The 17,293-nt window shown below is 40.3% G+C and overlaps 2 protein-coding genes across 10 annotated transcripts in view; one reads left to right on the top strand and one right to left on the bottom strand.

The window, feature by feature from the left end:
• Positions 1 to 3,165: 3,165 nt before the first annotated feature.
• On the bottom strand, positions 3,166 to 16,821 carry LOC140636059 (uncharacterized). The gene is made up of 4 exons (XM_072831536.1): positions 16,807 to 16,821; positions 15,314 to 15,487; positions 14,361 to 14,876; positions 3,166 to 3,316 (listed from the first exon to the last, which is right to left on the bottom strand). Exons 1-4 carry the CDS (start codon positions 16,819 to 16,821, stop codon positions 3,299 to 3,301), a joined length of 723 nt encoding a protein of 240 aa, XP_072687637.1. The 3' UTR covers positions 3,166 to 3,298.
• VAMP4 (vesicle associated membrane protein 4) overlaps positions 14,703 to 17,293 on the top strand; it is a 30,834-nt gene continuing 28,243 nt past the window's right edge. For 2 of the 9 annotated variants that reach the window (XR_012033014.1, XM_072830598.1), the window contains exon 1: positions 14,706 to 14,892. The gene's annotated coding sequence lies outside the window, so the exon portion shown is untranslated. Of the gene's footprint in view, positions 14,893 to 15,236; positions 15,583 to 15,876; positions 16,057 to 17,293 lie in introns of those variants that run through there. The other 7 variants (XR_012033015.1, XM_072830603.1, XM_072830599.1 and 4 more) reach the window with 6 other exon arrangements.

Raw genomic sequence — 17,293 nt, 5'->3', positions numbered from 1 at the left:
TCCCTCCCCACCTTCATCTGCCTCTGCCCCCACTGCCCTGCTCCCATGACCTGGCTCTTCAGAGCCTTGCCCTCTTCCAGATTCCTATCACCTCTGAACTGCACTTCATGTGCATATGTTGCAAGCACCCCTGTAGCAGGCCTTAGGAAGCTGGATCCCTTATAAGGGTTTTCAAAGATGTTGATAATTCAGAACTCTTGCACACTATTGGTGGGAACATAAAATGTGGCAACCACTATGGAAAACAATAGGGGTTCCTCAAAAAATTAATGATAGAATTACCCTATAATCAAGGTCCCATTTCTGGGTATATAGCCTAAAGAATTGAAAGCAGTACCTCAAAGAGGTATTTGCACACCCATGTTCATAGCAGTACTATTCGCAATAGCTAAGAGGTGGGGCAGCCCAAAAAAACGCTGATGGATGAATGCATAACGAAAATGCAGTCTATACATATAGTAGAATGCTAATCAACCTTTATTTTTTTTCAAATTCTTTAAAAAGAATGAGATCTTGACATACATACGGTACAACAGGGATAATCTTTGACGATATTGTGCTAAGTGAAATGCCAGTCACAAAAAGACAAATACCATATGATTCCACTTGTATGGGGTATCCGAAGTAGTCAAGGTCATAGGAATAGAAAGTGGAGTTGTCATTGCCCAGGTTTTGGGAGAGGGTAAAATGGGAGTTGTTCAGTAGCTAAGGGGTTTCAGTTTTATATGAAAAAGCTCTAGAGATCTGTTGCACAGTAATATGGATATTGCCAACATGAGTGAATTATGCACTTTAAAATGGTTAAGACGGAGGGTACCTGGCTGGCTCAGTGGGTAGAGCATGCGACTCTTGATCCCAGGGTTGTGAGTTTGAGCCCCACACTGGATGCAGAGTTTACTTAAAAAATCTTTTAAAAATAGGGATCCCTGGGTAGCTCAGCTGTTTGGCGCCTGCCTTCTGCTCAGGGAGTGATCCTGGAGTCCTGGGGTCGAGTCCCACATCAGGCTCCCTGCATGGAGCCTGCTTCTCCCTCTGCCTATGTCTCTACCTCACTCTCTCTCTCTGTGTATCTCATGAATAAATAAATCTTTAAAAACTAAAAATAAATAATAAAAAATCAGGAAATTTAAAAATACATATTTTTAAAATGCTAAACTTTCCTGTGCCTAACAGCCTTTATTCTGCTGTTCTTCTGGCCTGGAATACTCTTTCTCTTGCTTTTTTTCATGACTGTTTCCTTTTATACTTCTGATTTTAGCCTAAATGTTACCTCCCCAGAGACATCCTAGATTCTGACAACCCCATCTTTTCAGATAGGTTCGCCTTGAATCTCATTCTCAGCCATTTGTTTGTTCTTTTCTGAACAACATATATCTGCCTTTCTTTCCTGCTGTATTTTTTTTAAAACTTTATTCATGAGAGAGGCAGAGACACAGGCAGAGGGAGAAGCAGGCTCCCTGTGTGGGAGCCCAGTGTGGGACTCAATCCCAGGACCCAGTATCACGACCTGAGCTGAAGGCAGATGCTCAACCACTGAGCCCGCCCAGGTGCCCCATCCAGCTGTATTATAAAGTCTGAAGACAGTAACTATGCTTATGTTTAAGGCAAACATCAAGTTTAGTAAGAGATATACAATAAATGTCTAGTATACTTTATTGTGAGTGAACAAATGAGTCTGCGTAAACTGGGAATAATAACATTTGCCTCATGGTGTTGCTATGAGAATCAGGTGCAGTAACATATATGGCAGAGGACCTGGCACATAATAAGAACTCTAGTTTTAGGAACAGACATTTTTATTGTACTGGATAACCTTTCAAGTCCAATCCAACTCCACAATTCTCAGAAATGGTACAAGGGTCCTTTGCAAAGCAGAGCTATGTGCATGTTAGTAAGCAAAATACCAGTGTTCTAGTTAGTAAGAGCAACCTTACCAACAAGCAGGACCTTCCATGCCTGGGACAGATTGGTACAGAAGTAGTTGTTTATTCTTTGCTCAGAACTTCCAGTACCCTTGGGGCTATCCATGCCTTATAGAAGAGGATGGAATGCTTAAAGCAGGAGTTCCAAATCTGGGGACTATTGAGGACCTGTGGTTAGAATTCAGAGGGTCTGTGAACTTGGATGGGAAAAAAAAATTACATCTTTATCTTCACTAAATTCTAGCAGAAATTTAGCATTTCCTTCAACTATAAATGGAGACCCCTCTCCACAAAAAAAAAACAAAAAAACAAAAAAACCGTCAGTAGTAGTAGCTGTACCTGTGATTTTATTACCAATTGGAATCACTAAGATTTTTGTATCACATTGCACTTATAGATAACCTTGAAATATTGTTTACACTCCTTACTAATTCAAAATCTTGGTAGATGTTAGGTCTAACATTAGATTTTGTTATTTAATGAGTTAATAAAAGCACATATCTTAGTGGTATCTTGTTTTTAAAATACTTTATAACATTGTAAGTTGCCTTCCTTTGCAGTTCTGTATATTTTATTTTGATGCATTTAGAAATGTTATTCACCTAGACTTCACCAGACTGGCAGAGGTTCTTGGTACACAATGCTCGTCCCTGAACAGGAGTGTTGTGAAGGTTTCTTCATGTTCGTGACAATTTTTACTATACTTTTGATACTGTCTTGAATCTACCTAAAGAATAAACCAGAAAGGCCGGCATGGTCCTTAGAGAAGACCTGACAACATTCTTTTAAAAACAATATTGTTAGAGAAAGATTTATTATAAAAAAAAAAAGAAGAAAGATTTATTATTTCACTTCAAGTTTTCATGCTCTGAAGAAAGTTTAAAATATATCTATTGAAGATGCACATAGCATCTTCATGATGATGAAATCATCCCATTCCTTTTAAACAACTGCCCATATATACTTGTGCCCATAGCATGTAAAGCAGAGAGCTATGATTTGTGTTATCACTTCAGCTCAGTGAAGTGTGACTCAACTTTTCATGGATTGTGTCTTAAGCTTTGAAACGATGTGAGCAGTAATGTAGAATCTTCTTTGCTTAAAAAAGAAAAAGATTATAAATGAAAAAATAAAAATATTCACAACTCTAATAAAGGAAAATAGGAATGATAAATGTGTATATATCACACATATAAAGGTTTAGATACAGCATATATATATATATATATGTAAATAAAAAGTAAAAGTAAAAGTAGATTCTTCTTTATTTTTCAACTGAATCTGTAATATATGGCAAAGGGGGAGCTCATTCAAGTATCTCTGATTAAATGTGCCTTCATTGCCAAAAGAAACCAGGATCCTCTTCTCACGCTTGCTCACCCTCGGGTCAGAGCCTATGAAGAGTAATGAGTTCTGATTACCAAAGTGTATCTGAGAGGACCTAGGAAACTCTTTTAGAAAACCCTCTATTTTCTTGCATAATCACTGGCAAATGAGTTTATCCCTTTACAATACTTTTAAGAGTGGCTTATATATAGTTCCACTTTCAGGTATGATGGAGTAAATGGACACAGACCATTGCTCCCTCTAAAAATAAATAGAAAAGCCAGAAACATCTCTTAAAGCAATCAGAGAACTGTTTAAGTGAAGCAATAAAACTGGAAGGGCCAAGATTCCAGAGAAGGAACTGCAAAAAGATGAGCTGACCTCTTCCAGCTGCTTTTTCCCTGGAGGCATTCTGGGTACAAGGAAAGATCTTTGAGCAGCTGGCCTTTGCCTAGGCCAAGGACCATTGTTGGGGAACAAGATAATCAGTCAAACCAGTTATACTGCCTTTGGGTCTCCAAGGACTGGAAAGACAAAACTGCAGTCTTAAAGGGCCAGGATCTCAGAAATAAGGGAAATAGTGGGGAGTTGGGGGACTCAGATAGTTTTCTCCTCAAAATGTTGCTGAATTCTAAAACTATTTTGGGGTAGGAGGCCGAAATGATAAAACAACTGTTTTTCAGAGGCTTTTGCTTCTCATCTTTATCAGCAGAGATGAGAGTGAATCTTCTTTCAAGAAGGATACTATCACAGATACAATCAGTATTTCTTACACAATAATTTATAGTTAATTTTTAATATGAGTTTTATGACCAAAAACCAAGAGAAAAGTAGACAATAGAAGCCAGCCCATAGGGTAATCCAGGATTAGGTAAAAGACAAGGACTCTGATTAAAATGTTCAAAAAAATAGATGAAACATGGATAATTTCACCAGAGAATTAGAATCTCTTTTTTTATGGAAATTCTGGAACCAAAAATCCAATAACTGAAGTTAAGAGTAGCCTAGGAAATCAGGAAGCAGATGGGGAGATGTGTCTGTGCACATGAATGCTGATGTTGACTCAGGACATGCCTTAGTTGCATCCCTGGAGCCCTATTGTCGGTGCCACAACCTTAAGATCTAGTGTGGACTCAAAGGATTTGTATGCACATTTAAAAAAACCAAGATTTTAAAATGTAAGTTCATACATTTGTCTTTAAGAGCATTCTCTCAGGGGACACCTGGGTGGCTCAGCAGTTGAACATTTGCCCAGGATACCAGGATCAAGTCCCACATCAGGGCTCACCGTGGGGGAGCCTGCTTCTCCCTCTGCCTAGGTCTCTGCCTCTCTCTGGGTCTCTCATGAATAAATGAAGAAAATCTTAAAAAAAAAAAAAAAAAACAAAAAAACAACAACAACTATTCTCTTGGGGCACCTGGCTGACTCCGTTGGAAGAGTATGTTGCTGTTAATCTCAGGGTCATGAGTTTGAGCCCCATGTTAGGTGTAGAGATTACATAAATAAAGCTTTTTTTTTAAAAAAAAAAAAAAAAGGTATAAGTTCTGTGTTGAAGTAAATAGGTTCTAGAACATAAAGATGAATTCTATTTTTGAGAATAATTTCTCAGGAATTCTCCAGAATAATTCTAAGCACAGGTATGTTTTTAAGTTTACTATCATGACATTTTAGAAAATAATTGGAAAACTTGTTATTCTGTCTATAAAGGATGGCAGGGGTGGTTCAGTGATTGCCAAAAAAATTTCTTAAAATCATTCCATAGAGATGGTTATCATTGGGTTTGATGCCAGACAGATATCCTATAATCTCATGCTGTGTTTCAGACCTGGGCCTGCTTAACCTTAAAGATATAATCTAAGCTGATATGAATTTAGAGTCACAGAGAAGATGCTGTGAATTTTTTTTGGTTAATTCTTTTTTTTTTTTTTCCCTTCTGTGGGGAGACTTGGATGCTTAGTAAACTCAAAACAACATAACCAAGGCCAGAAGGAAAACTGATATATTATTAATGTTAAAAATAGACAAGCAGTCTACCACAGCATAGAGAAGATCGGATAAAGTAAGATACAAGGATAAAGTGTCTCCAAGAAATGCATTATGAAATTCAAATGCAACCTCAGATATAGTGCTGAGCTGAAATGACTGTGGAATCCCAAAATAAATATTTATTTAAATATTTAAAGGCAATGGTACTGACTGAGGTCTAAAATAATCAAGCTATTTCCTTTAATTTCATTTTATTTTTATAGTCACAAATTTCCACTGCTCATATTCTTTTTACCCCTCCTGTTATCTTGAAATGCCAAAAGAAAATCAATGCCAAATAGGCCAAACTCTTGCAAGTCAATCTGTAATAATAATGAAGCTGTTCAGAGAAAAGCAAATCTATAAAAATGGAAGAATTCTATATTGTTTATAAGGTGACCAAAAGAATGTGTAAATACTATTTTACTAAGAGCTTGTGATAATCTTAGAGACAATAAGGAGGGAGAGATTAGTCCTCCTCTTTTGCTGCCTGGGAAATGAAACCAGTATTGAAAGTAAGTAAGTTGAAGGTCATTAGGCAAGCAGAGTGCTTCCAGGATTCCCATGCCCTGGAAAGGCTAAAACCTTTTCTCTTACTATCACTTCTCTTATTTTCTTTCTTTTGTCTTTTCTGCTCATTCAAAAGCAAGCTTTAACAAGCATGATCTAGTCAATACATTTATTGTGTGCAAGGTATGATGGAGGATATAAAGGAATCTAAGACCACATCCTTGATTTAAAGGAGCAGTCAAAATCATGATTCTAGCCTGGATCTTCTCAGCTGCTGAGCCATCTTTTTGTTCACTGTGTTGCCACGTTCCAAACATTCTTCATTTTCTTTATACTCCCAACTCTAGCACTGCTCACTTGACCCTTCACCTAAGACCTTGCTTAATGGGCCCTTGGGTGGCTCAGTTGGTTAAATGTTTGCCTTCGGCTCAGGTCAGGATCCTGGGGTCCTGGCATTAAGCCCCACATTGGGCTGCCTGCTCATTGGGGACTCTGCTTCTCCCCCTGCTCATGCTCTCTCAAAAAGATAAAATCCTAAAACAAAACAAACAAACAAAAAAAACACACAAAACCTTGCTTGGATTTTACTGACCATTTTGAGGTTATCTTGTGAATTTCCCTAATTTCTCTCTTTTCCACTTTAAAATCGCTCTATATCATCAGTCACTTCCTTTTGTCTTGCCTCCAAAAAAAGGATTCTGTCCATCCTGCACAGAACTCATCTCTGGTGCCCTCCCAACCCTGATCCTCATACTTCTGCAGGGATATCACCCATCCTTGTTTCTTTTTTGATTTGCATTTCAGTGTCTCATCCTGGCTCCTTACTTCCCATTCCTAAGTGTACTTGATTATTTCTGATAGTACCTTGATCTTACTTGTGCTCAAACTGCAACTTAATGTGTCATTTCCTTTTACAATTAAATTCCTTTATTTTTTATTATTTTATTTATTTGCTCATGAGAGGCACAGACACAGACAGAGGGAGAAGTAGGCTCTATGCAGAGATTTTTATTTTTATTTATTTTTATTTATTTGTAAAGTGGAATCTATAATCTGCAATTCCACTAAAAAATAACTCTTACAGTATGGATCCCACATCCATAATGTTACTGAAATACTACTTGAAGATCAATAATGGTCTGTGAGGCAACAGATCTAATGGCTTTTTCTAGCCTTCATTCCCACCTTCCTCCACCCCCACCAATTTCTCTGTAGTTTTTTTTTTTTAATTACTATTTTTAAAGAGTTAAAAGTTTTTTTTAAGTTATTTTTTAGTAATCTCTATACTCAACATTTGGCTCCAACTCATGACCCCAAGATTAAGAGTCAAATGCTCTTCTGATGGAGCCAGCCACATACCTCTGAAGTTTTTGATGTTAATAACCATTCCTCTTTCTTTAATACTGCTGTCTTCATTGTTATGTCTACTGCTCTGTCTGCTTTAAAAAAAAATCTTTTTTTTTTTTTTTTTTTTTTTAAGTAAACTATCCCAATGTGGGTCTTGAACTCACCACTTCAAGATCCAGAGTCACTTGTTCTGACAGAGTCAGCCAAATGCCCCACTCTGACCACTTCTTATTGGCTGTTTTCCTCATCCTATGTAAACCCCACTCTCTTAAGTGCCCTTTTCCTTACATACGCTTTTCCTTGGATTCTTCTTCATAGAGATGTAGTTGAAGCTGAGGATTCCCATGCCCTGGGAATGCTGAAAGAAACTGCCTAATTTCTATTATAAGGGCAAATCATGCAGCCCATTTTGATAAAATATTGATTTTACCTTAAACTTGCAGCTCTGCAGTATTTACTAATGTGCTCAGCTTAACTATTTAGCCTTCAACAGGTTACACAATTCATCTCAGAACTTTGGTTTCAAAAAAAAATAAAAATAAAATAAAATAAAAAAAAGAACTTTGGTTTCCACATAGTAAAATGAGGAAAATGACACTTGTTACCAGAGTGTTGTTTTGCAGAAATAACATATGCTAATCATTAAGCATAGTGCTTTTAAAAGTAGGCATTTAGGGGCACCTTGTGGTGGCTTAGTTGGTTAAGCATCTGATCCTTTGTTTTGCTCAGGTTGTGATCTTAGGGTTGTGGGATGAGCCCTGTGTCAGGCTCCACACTTAGTGGGGAGTTGCTTGAGATTCTCCCTCTCCCTTTCCCCCTCCCCCCCCCATTCATATGTGCTTTCTATGTCTCAAATAAAGAAAATCTTTAAATAAATAAAAGTAGGGGCATCTGGGTTGCTCAGTGGTTAAGCATCTGCCTTGGGCTCAGGTGGTGATCCTGGAGACCCGGGATCAAGTCCGTCATCAGGCTTCCTGCATGGAGCCTGCTTCTTCCTCTGCCTGTGTCTCTGCCTCTCTCTCTCTCTCATGAATAAATAAATAAAATCTTAAAATATATATATATAAAATAAATAAAAGTAGGCATTTAATAAATGATAGCCATTTTTTTAAAAGATTTTTTTATTTATTTATTAGAGACACAGAGAGAGAGAGAGAGAGAGAGAGAGGCAGAGATACAGGCAGAGGGAGAAAGAAGCAGGCTCCATGCAGGGAGCCTGACGTGGGACTTGATCCTGGGTCTCCAGGATCATGCCCTGGGCTGAAGGTGGCGCTAAACCGCTGAGCCACCAGGGCTGCCCAATGATAGCCATTTTTAACTTTCAGAGAAGTTGTAAATGAATTTATAACACAATTAGAGCATATTCCTGCATAGGCTTCTCTGTTGTTGCCATCTTTGAAGGAGGCAATTTCTCAAAGATAAAATTCTTACAGGTCATATCAATAAATAAGAGGAGAGGAAAAAAGCATCTCTGTGTGTCTGTCTTAAAATGTCACATCTAAAATTCCATGAGGGAAGCACAGAGGACATTCCCATTTTATTGCATATTTTTTTTAAACATTTCTTTTTTTTTTTTTTTTAATTTTTATTTATTTATGATAGTCACACAGAGAGAGAGAGAGAGGCAGAAACACAGGCAGAGGGAGAAGCAGGCTCCATGCATCGGGAGCCCGACGTGGGATTCGATCCTGGGTCTCCAGGATTGTGCCCTGGGCCAAAGGCAGGCGCTAAACCACTGCGCTACCCAGGGATCCCTTATTGCATATTTTTAACAAAAAATAAAACTACAATAGAATCTGCCTTAAATAACCAGACTCCAGGGGCACCTGGGTGGCTCACTGCTTGAACATCTGCGTTCAGCTCAGGTTGTGATCCTGGGGTCCTGGGATGAGTCCCACATCAAGTGGATGCTTTATTAGAAAATAATATTGTATCAATGTTAAATTTTTTTAATTGAATTGTAGTTATGAAAAGAAATATTCTGTTCTTAGGAAATACCCATTGAAGTATTGAGGGATAAAGAGGCACAATGTCTATAACTCATATAATTGGGTGAGGCAAGAGGTGGGAGAAGATCTATATTTAGAGAGAATAAAACAAATGAAGTGTAAACCCCCTTGAGTTAAGTCATGTACACTCTGGCCCTGTTTCTTCAGCAGTTTGGAGGAAGACTGGCCTGAACTATGTCTGTATTATTCATGTTGTGAGTCATGAAATTCAATTAGGAGTTGAGATTGGCATTAGGAAAAAAAAATTAATAATCAGTGAATCTGGATAAAGGATTTGCAAGAGTTTTTTGTGCTTATTCATAAGTCTGAGATTCTTTCAAAATCAAAAATAAGTTACTTAACTATATTTACACAATATGAGACTGGGCACAAGGGGCTAATAGGTTAGTTAAATGATACAACTGTGTACTTCCGGGATCCCTGGGTGGCGCAGCGGTTTGGCGCCTGCCTTTGGCCCAGGGCGCGATCCTGGAGTCCCGGGATCGAGTCCCACGTCGGGCTCCCGGTGCATGGAGCCTGCTTCTCTCTCTGCCTGTGTCTCTGCCTCTCTCTCTCTCTCTGTGTGACTATCATAAGTAAATAAAAATTAAAAAAAAAAAACAAAAAACTGTGTACTTCCTCACCAAAACAGTTGAGCTATATGCTTATCAAGCGTCAATTTGTATTTTTTTAAGTAAACTCTATGCCCTTCGTGGGGCTTGAACTTACAACCTTGAGATCAGGAATTGCAGCTGAGCCAGCCAGGTGCCCCTAGAATCAATTTGTATTTGTGTAACATAAATATTTATATCTCTTACTATACTTACGGAGTTTAATATTAAAACTAATGAAATACAAATAGAAAGTTGTCTATGAAAACTAAATTGAAGGTAAACTGAAGTTAGTGTAGAATTCGATGTAGGTAAGAAAAATTTGTAAAACTTTAGGGGAAAAATTGTACAAAATATAGACTGACTTGGGACTCAAACTTCTTCAAAGGTGTCTTTTTAACGTTCTTATTGTACTTTGAAAAAAGTGAAACTGAAAATTGTAAACAGTTTAAACAGTGCAATTATAATAAAGACACTCACTGCCTTTTAAAATGATCTTTACCACTTTAACCAACTTTATAAATTAACCAATAACTAGTTCCAATTTCAGTGGGAAAGAGAATCTCTACTGTATTTTTTTAACTGAAAAAATGATACACATGGTAAAATATTCAAGTGGTACAAAATACCACACAAGGAGGAAAGATTTCCTTTCTGTATTAATCTGCTGGGGTTCTTATAACAAAATACCACAGACCAGATGGCTTAAACAATATAAATTTTCTCAGTTCTAGAGGCTAGGTGTCCGAAGATCAGGGTGCCATCAGGATTGGTTTCTGGTGGGACCTCCCTGACTTGTAGAAGGCCACTTTTTCATAGTGGCCACACATAATGGATACCAGCCCTATCCGAATAGGGCCTCACCCTTATGACCAACTGCATTTAAACTTAACCTATAGTCTTCACATACAGTCGCATTGTGGGTCAGGGCTTCAACATATGAATTGGGAGGGATGGGGAGGACACAATTCAGTCTGTAACATCTTCCATACTAAATTCCCAGCCCTTCTGGGTTTTTGTTTTTTGTTTTTGTTATGTGATGCTCACATGGAAGCAGAGTCTACATATTCTTCTTGCTTTTTTCCCCAATAACAGAGAGAGATACTCCAAGTCAATGCAGGTAGGTCTACTTCATTTTAGTGGCTGTATACTGTTCCACTGAATAAATATACCAAACTTATTTCCTATTGCTGAACAGTTAAAGTTTTTTTTTTTCCAGTCTTGTTAACAAAATCCTTTAAAGAAAATTCTTAGAAAATGCCTTTATACATTTTGTGTAAGTTTATATAATGGGATAAATTTTAGAAGTGGAATTGTTAAGTCAAATGGACTTCGTATAAATTATTTTTTTAAGATTTTATTTATTCATAAGAGAGAGGTGGGGGGAGGGGCAGAGACATAGAGGGAGAAACAGGCGCCATGCAGGAAGCCTGATGCGGGACTCAATCCTGGGTCTTCAGGATCATACCTTGGGCTGAAGGTGGCGCTAAACCTTTGAGCCACCCGGGCTGCCCTTCGTATAAATTTTTAACATGTATTGTCACCCTGAACTTTAAAAAATTTGTACCAATTTATATTTCCACCAACAATGTTTAAGAAAGCTTGTTCTTCCCACCTCCTTAGCCTCCCACTCCACAATACCACATGCACATATCTCCAGCACTCTTTGCCATTGAGCTAGCAAAAGGATGGAAGTTTCAAATTAGACTCAGAAATCAGAGATCTTAGCTAATTTCAAGTTTCACTAGTTTAAAAGACACCAGTAACCAAGAGGCACAGACAAAACAGGGAGAAGCCCAGGACTCTCTGTGCTGCTTCGCAGGTCTTTCTTCCTGCTTTGGATGCACCTCTGCCCAAGATAATAGATGTGGTTTCTAAATTAGGTATGTGGTCACCTCATTTACACAGAAGGAACCAACTCAATCATGAAACACCGCTCCATTACAAGCTAAGTTATATACCTTACATGATATTTTCCAGTCAGGCACCTCAACTCTACAGATTCCTGCTCTATTTACTATAAAACAGACACAGCCTGGGGCTATCCTGCAAAAGGAATTCTACAGATACGCACTCTCCTACTAGGAAGTACTAATTTGTTTGCCAGCAAGTCTGTTATTAACCATATTTCTAAGAATCACATGCTTGCTTGCTTTGGACTATTCCTCTCTAAGGGAAATAATGGATTGCAGATCTACTGCTTAACTCCTTCCTTCCTGGTCACTGATAGATGAAAAATGGTATTTTGATTTACACTTTACACTTGGATGTTGAACAGTTGTTCACATGCTTTTAATTGATTTGTATTTTTTTTTCTGCCTTACGGAACAGAGACAATAGCAACAAAATACTGAAACCTGAGAACTAGATGAATCAGTGAGTTACTTTAGCAGACTTGAGAAACAAGAATCCTAAGCAGGCCATGAAGCAACCTGACTTACACAGCTAAACCCTGCATAAGGCTCAGGAATTGGAAGTGCTAGGTAACTCTTGAGCATGATGTTAGCCCAAAACAGGAGGAATGATAGAAAGTTTAAAGATCTTTTTAAATTTTCATTTAAATTCAATTAGTTAAATAAAATGTATTATTGTTTCAGAGGTAGAGGTCAGTGATTCATCCGTCTCATATAACACCCAGTGCTCATTATATCACGTGCCCTCCTTAATGCCCATCATCCAGTTATCCCATCCTCCCACTCCTCTCCCCTCCAGCAACTCTGTTTGTTTCCTATGATTAAGAGTCTCCTATGATTTGTCTCCCTCTCTGATTTCGTCTTATTTTTTCCTCTCTTCCCCTATGATTAGAAAGTTTAAGAATCAGATGCTCAGAATCCCTTCTCCAATCCAGCAGAAGCCCAGAGATTTAGTATTAGAGGAGGGTAAAACAAAAGATCTCTGGATAGAAGGCTATCAGGCCCAGTTAAGGCTAAAGGTATGATGTTGAAAGAAATTATAATTAGAGGACCAACCAAATAGTCCAAGTCGATGAGACTGGAACCCTATTCTGACCCTACATCCAGTGCTGTTTGTATTCTTTCAGCTTAGTGGTATATGATTCATAGTAACTGTAAAATGACATTTGTAAGCTTTCTAGTATCTTGGGTATAGTCAAAGGGACTTTGTTCAGGTGATTAAGGAGTGGGGCTAACGCTACCCCTCCCCTAAGCAATCATACCAAAATGGTTGGTAGAACTAAAGAATTAGGGTTGAAACAAAACCAAAAAGGGGCACCCCAGGGGCTCAGTCCATTAAATATCTGACTCTTGATTTCAATTTAGGTCATGATCTCAGGGTCCTGAGATTGATCCCCCACCTCTGCTGGCTCCCAGCATGGCTAGGGGAGTCTGCTTGAAATTCCCTCCCTCTCCCCACTCAAGGGTGCGTGCTCTCAAATAAATCTTTAAAAAAGGATTAAGTCATAGAAGCTATGCAGTGAGATGCCCCTACAGCTCAATAATCATATTGTCTTAAGCTTTATATAAAGGGCTAATGCTGTAATTGCTCAAGGCTCTAATTGGCTAAGGCACCACCGCAGGGAAGCACCCCATAACAAGCAGATACACAGATACAAAATCAACTGTGGAAGAAAAAAAATAACTTTCGGGTCCTCTATGGAGTTTGGAGCAGTCTCACCATCATGCCTTGGTAGAGAAACTATTAGAAGCTTCCCTCCTAGGTGGGATGTTTCTATCCAAGTCAGCCTGGGTCTGAGTAGTAGTCTCGCATATTGAGTCTAATATCCGGCTTTCAGAAGCTTAAGTTGACTACCCATGCTTCACTGTTACTCAGCATGACTACTAGCCAATTGAATCAGAATCTCAAGTTAGTGTCTCGTTATCGTCATTTTTTTTAAAGGTACAATCAAATTATTTTTTTAAAGATTTATTTAATTATTTATGAGAGACAGAGGGAGAGAGACGGAGACACAGGCAGAGGGAGAAGCAGGCTCCGTGCAGGGAGCCCAACGTGGGACTCAATCCCAGGTCTCCAGGATCACACCCTGGGCCAAAGCCAGGCGCTAGACCGTGGAGCCACCCAGGGATCCCCTCGTTATCATCAATTTTAAAGCTTTACAGGTGATTCAACTTCAGGTAATTGAGTGGAGAGTCCTTGTCCTCCTAGCAAGGTATTTTCCTACTAGTTACAGTGTTTCAACTTAAAAAAGTACTAAAACACGACCGACAAGGGACCTATAAGTATTAAGTGATAAAGATGCGTAATACAAATGATGAGGGAAAAATGAGTAAAACAATCCGCCTGGGACGTGTGTGGGAGGAATGGATAAGTGAAACAAGAGAAAGTAAAAACAAATCTGGAATGGTTTTGGATTACTGTTCTCAGCTACTTGAGTATCATATTTAAATCTCCAAGCCTAAGGGGAGGAGGGGGTGAAAGAACCCTGGAGTGGCCATACAAGGGTGACTTCCCATCCGAATCCTGAAGGCTCTGTCTGGACCTAGTTATTTTAGGTTAAGAAGTAAAGGGTGTAGGGGAAAACAGCCCTCGTCCCAAATCTGTCCAAACTAGCTGTGCATCCTCAGGTAAATCTCCTTCTGGTCCAGAGATTCCAAACGTCTAGAATGAGGACGGGACTGGCAACCCGCAATGTCTCCCTGCTAGTCTAGTCTACCTGCATCGATAGACAAGGGCTCACACGTCTTTTTCTGAAAAGGCCCCAGACGGTCCGTAGCCGTCCTGGGACTGCGAACCATCCTCCTTGTCCTTGTGTTCTCCTCGGCTTCCTTAGCCCAGGGGGACGGGCTGCGCACAAAGCATCATCTTCTAAACGCCTCGGCAGCCCGGACCCGGCGCTGGGACCCGGCCCGCCACCCTGAGTGACTCCTCCGAGCCCCCTCCGCCGCCTCGGGACGCTCTCCGCTCCCGCCCTCCGAGCCCGGCTCGCCCGGCTCGCCCGGCTCGCCCGGCTCGCTCGACTCCCTCGACCATCTCCGCAGCCTGGGCCCGCCCCCTCCGCCTGGCGCCAGGCCGCGGAGCGCCGATCCGCTCGATGAGCGGGGGCGCTGCGGCGGCGGAGCGGCAGACGCCGGGTCCGCGCCCACTGTGTCCCCCTCCCCGCCTTCTTCCTGCGCTTCCCACTCCTTCCCCCGCCCTCGCAGCGCTGCCGGCCCGGCGGAGCGGCCCGGACCTCCCGGGAGGCTCAGGTACGGCGCCCGCCGCCGCGGCGGGAGGGGCTGATGTGAGGAGGAAGGAAACGGAGACGACGCCCCTGTTCCGCCGCCTCCCAACGTCCGCCTGGCTGCGGGGCCGGCCTGGGGGGGCCGGGGAGGGCCCCCCGCCTGGGGGAAGGCGGGCTTCGGGCGGGGCGTGGCGGAGGAGGACGACCGGGACTGGGGGCCGCGGATGGGGGCGGCTGCGGGGGAGATGGGAGAGGAGGCGGAGGGCGTGGGGCGCGCTGGAGGAGAGTGGGTTCCGGGGGCGGAGAGGACAGAGTTAGGAGCAGATGTCGGGGGACGTGGCCTGTGCGACAGATGGGGGGGGGGACGCGGTGAGCCGAGCTGCTTGCTGGAGGCCATGGGTCGGTTTGCGTGCTTAAAGTCGCGGGAGAAAGAGCGCCGACCGTACTGCGTTTATGAGGGCCAGAGGCGGTGTGAGTCCTCGTAGTTTGACAGTCGTGGGTAACCTCTCCTGGCCGTGCCCTTCCACGTCACGTGTTTCTGCGAACCTGCACCCACCGGGACTGTTGATGGAGACAGGAAGAGGAGTCAGAAGGGGAATGGAGGCCGGGAAGAGGGAAATCTGTGCCCAGATTCAAGCTTTTTGTGAAACCAACACATAGGGGTTTTTCTTTTCTGTGCAAAGCAGAAAAGAAGCCAACATTCATTAAACAACAGGTTAGAAGTGTATTACATGTGAAGACAGTGAATAGAGAACTTACTGCCCCTTCAAAAAACATTTCTATATGAAATTGTAGAAGTATGATGATGACATAAGAAGTCTATGGTGATGTGACATTTTGTAAGCGAACTGTATATTACTGTTCAACTCTCGGTGTTGACATCTATCGTGGAAGCTCTCTTACTTACTTATGTACCTATACACAATTCCCCGAATTTATGTGTATTTTTTTTGCAGGAGAAATTTTAGGTAGAAATATATTCCTAATTTCTGAACATTATTTCTACTAGTTGTTTGGCACAAATCATCAGTTGCCCTGTGCTTCATGAAGTATAGTTAATCTTGCCTGATGCTTTGCTGATGGACTTTCTGTCAGACGCTGGTTTCTTGCCTTCATGATCCTTGGATTAGAGGACCTGACTGGGGTTTCCTCATCATTAAACTTGTAGCTTTACTGTGTATTTCATAAAGTAAGTCTGCAATTTTTTTGCCTTAGTTATGAAAGCAGCCCATTTGTTGGGTTTAAAATAATAATGTGGGTATAATTAAAAAAAAAACGCAGATTTTTCAGTTGTTTCCATTGTCATCTGTTTTTTTCCTGCATTCTGTAACATTTCCGTGTGAATGAATTATTCTGAAATCAAAGTGTAGGAAATAAAATGGGCCAGATGTACGTGACAGAAATATTGTGGAATAAAGAACTCTAGAGCTGTTACTTAGGTAGCAAGATTTGATTTTTGTTACAAGTGGTTAAGTTTTTTGTTTAGAAGCATTTCTTATCAAAGAAGACTGTCAATTTGTTTCGATAGGAAACCAACTTAAAATAAATACTTTTGTTTGGTTTATGAGACTAAACTCTGGGCTAATATATAATATTAGCCAGCAAACTGATGTCTAATTATACTTAAAGATCTTAAAGAGTTGTTTCTTCTCATGAAAAGGAAGAGAGGGCTCCTGGTTTCTAATAGGGAAGTAGTCTTTCTAGAACAGAACCTGAAAGGCAATTAGTTGAGTAAATATTAAAACCGATCATGCATAGCCATTGATTAATTTGAACCTGTGTTTCTGCTGTTTCAATCAGTAGTGTTACGTATCTTTATTAGGGCTTGGTTCTCTCTTAGTTTCTTAGTGCCTGCTTTAAAGGAGTGTCATAAAAACTAAAAGAAAATACATGTAAATCCCTGAGCACAGCGCCTACCACAGAGTAAAAGATTCAGTACCTTAGCTATTCGCATTTTTCATCTATCTTCTACTCCAAGATACTGAAAACTAAATTTGCATGTCAGCTTTTTCTCAAGAAAATTTGAATAAACTGCATAGTCAAGCATTTTCCTGGAAAATCACAATGCATATTAACATATAACAAGCTGAGACTTTCTGTAGCAAAAAAAATAAAACTAAAAAGCCTGTCTCTGTTTAACCCACTACTTACTTTATCCTTTTCTTGGAGTCTGGTGCTGTGCTTTAGTATAGGATGTTATAACTTACACAATATTTTTTATGTATTACCTGATTTGACCATCCAAACTTCACGTGGATACCTAGAAATCACTATTTTACAGATGAAGAAACTGAATAATTGTTTAATCGACTAACTAAAAAATGTGAAAAGACAGGAGTGTTCTGCTGTCTGTTAATTCCAGGTTAAAAATTTTAAAGCATTTAATGTCTCATTTTCTCCTAATTTCTCCCCTCTCTTAAGCAATC

The sequence above is a fragment of the Canis lupus genome, chromosome 6 (genome assembly GCF_048164855.1).
Source record: "Canis lupus baileyi chromosome 6, mCanLup2.hap1, whole genome shotgun sequence".
Classification (NCBI taxonomy): Eukaryota; Metazoa; Chordata; class Mammalia; order Carnivora; family Canidae; genus Canis; species Canis lupus.
This window is presented reverse-complemented; position numbering and strand designations above follow the sequence as displayed.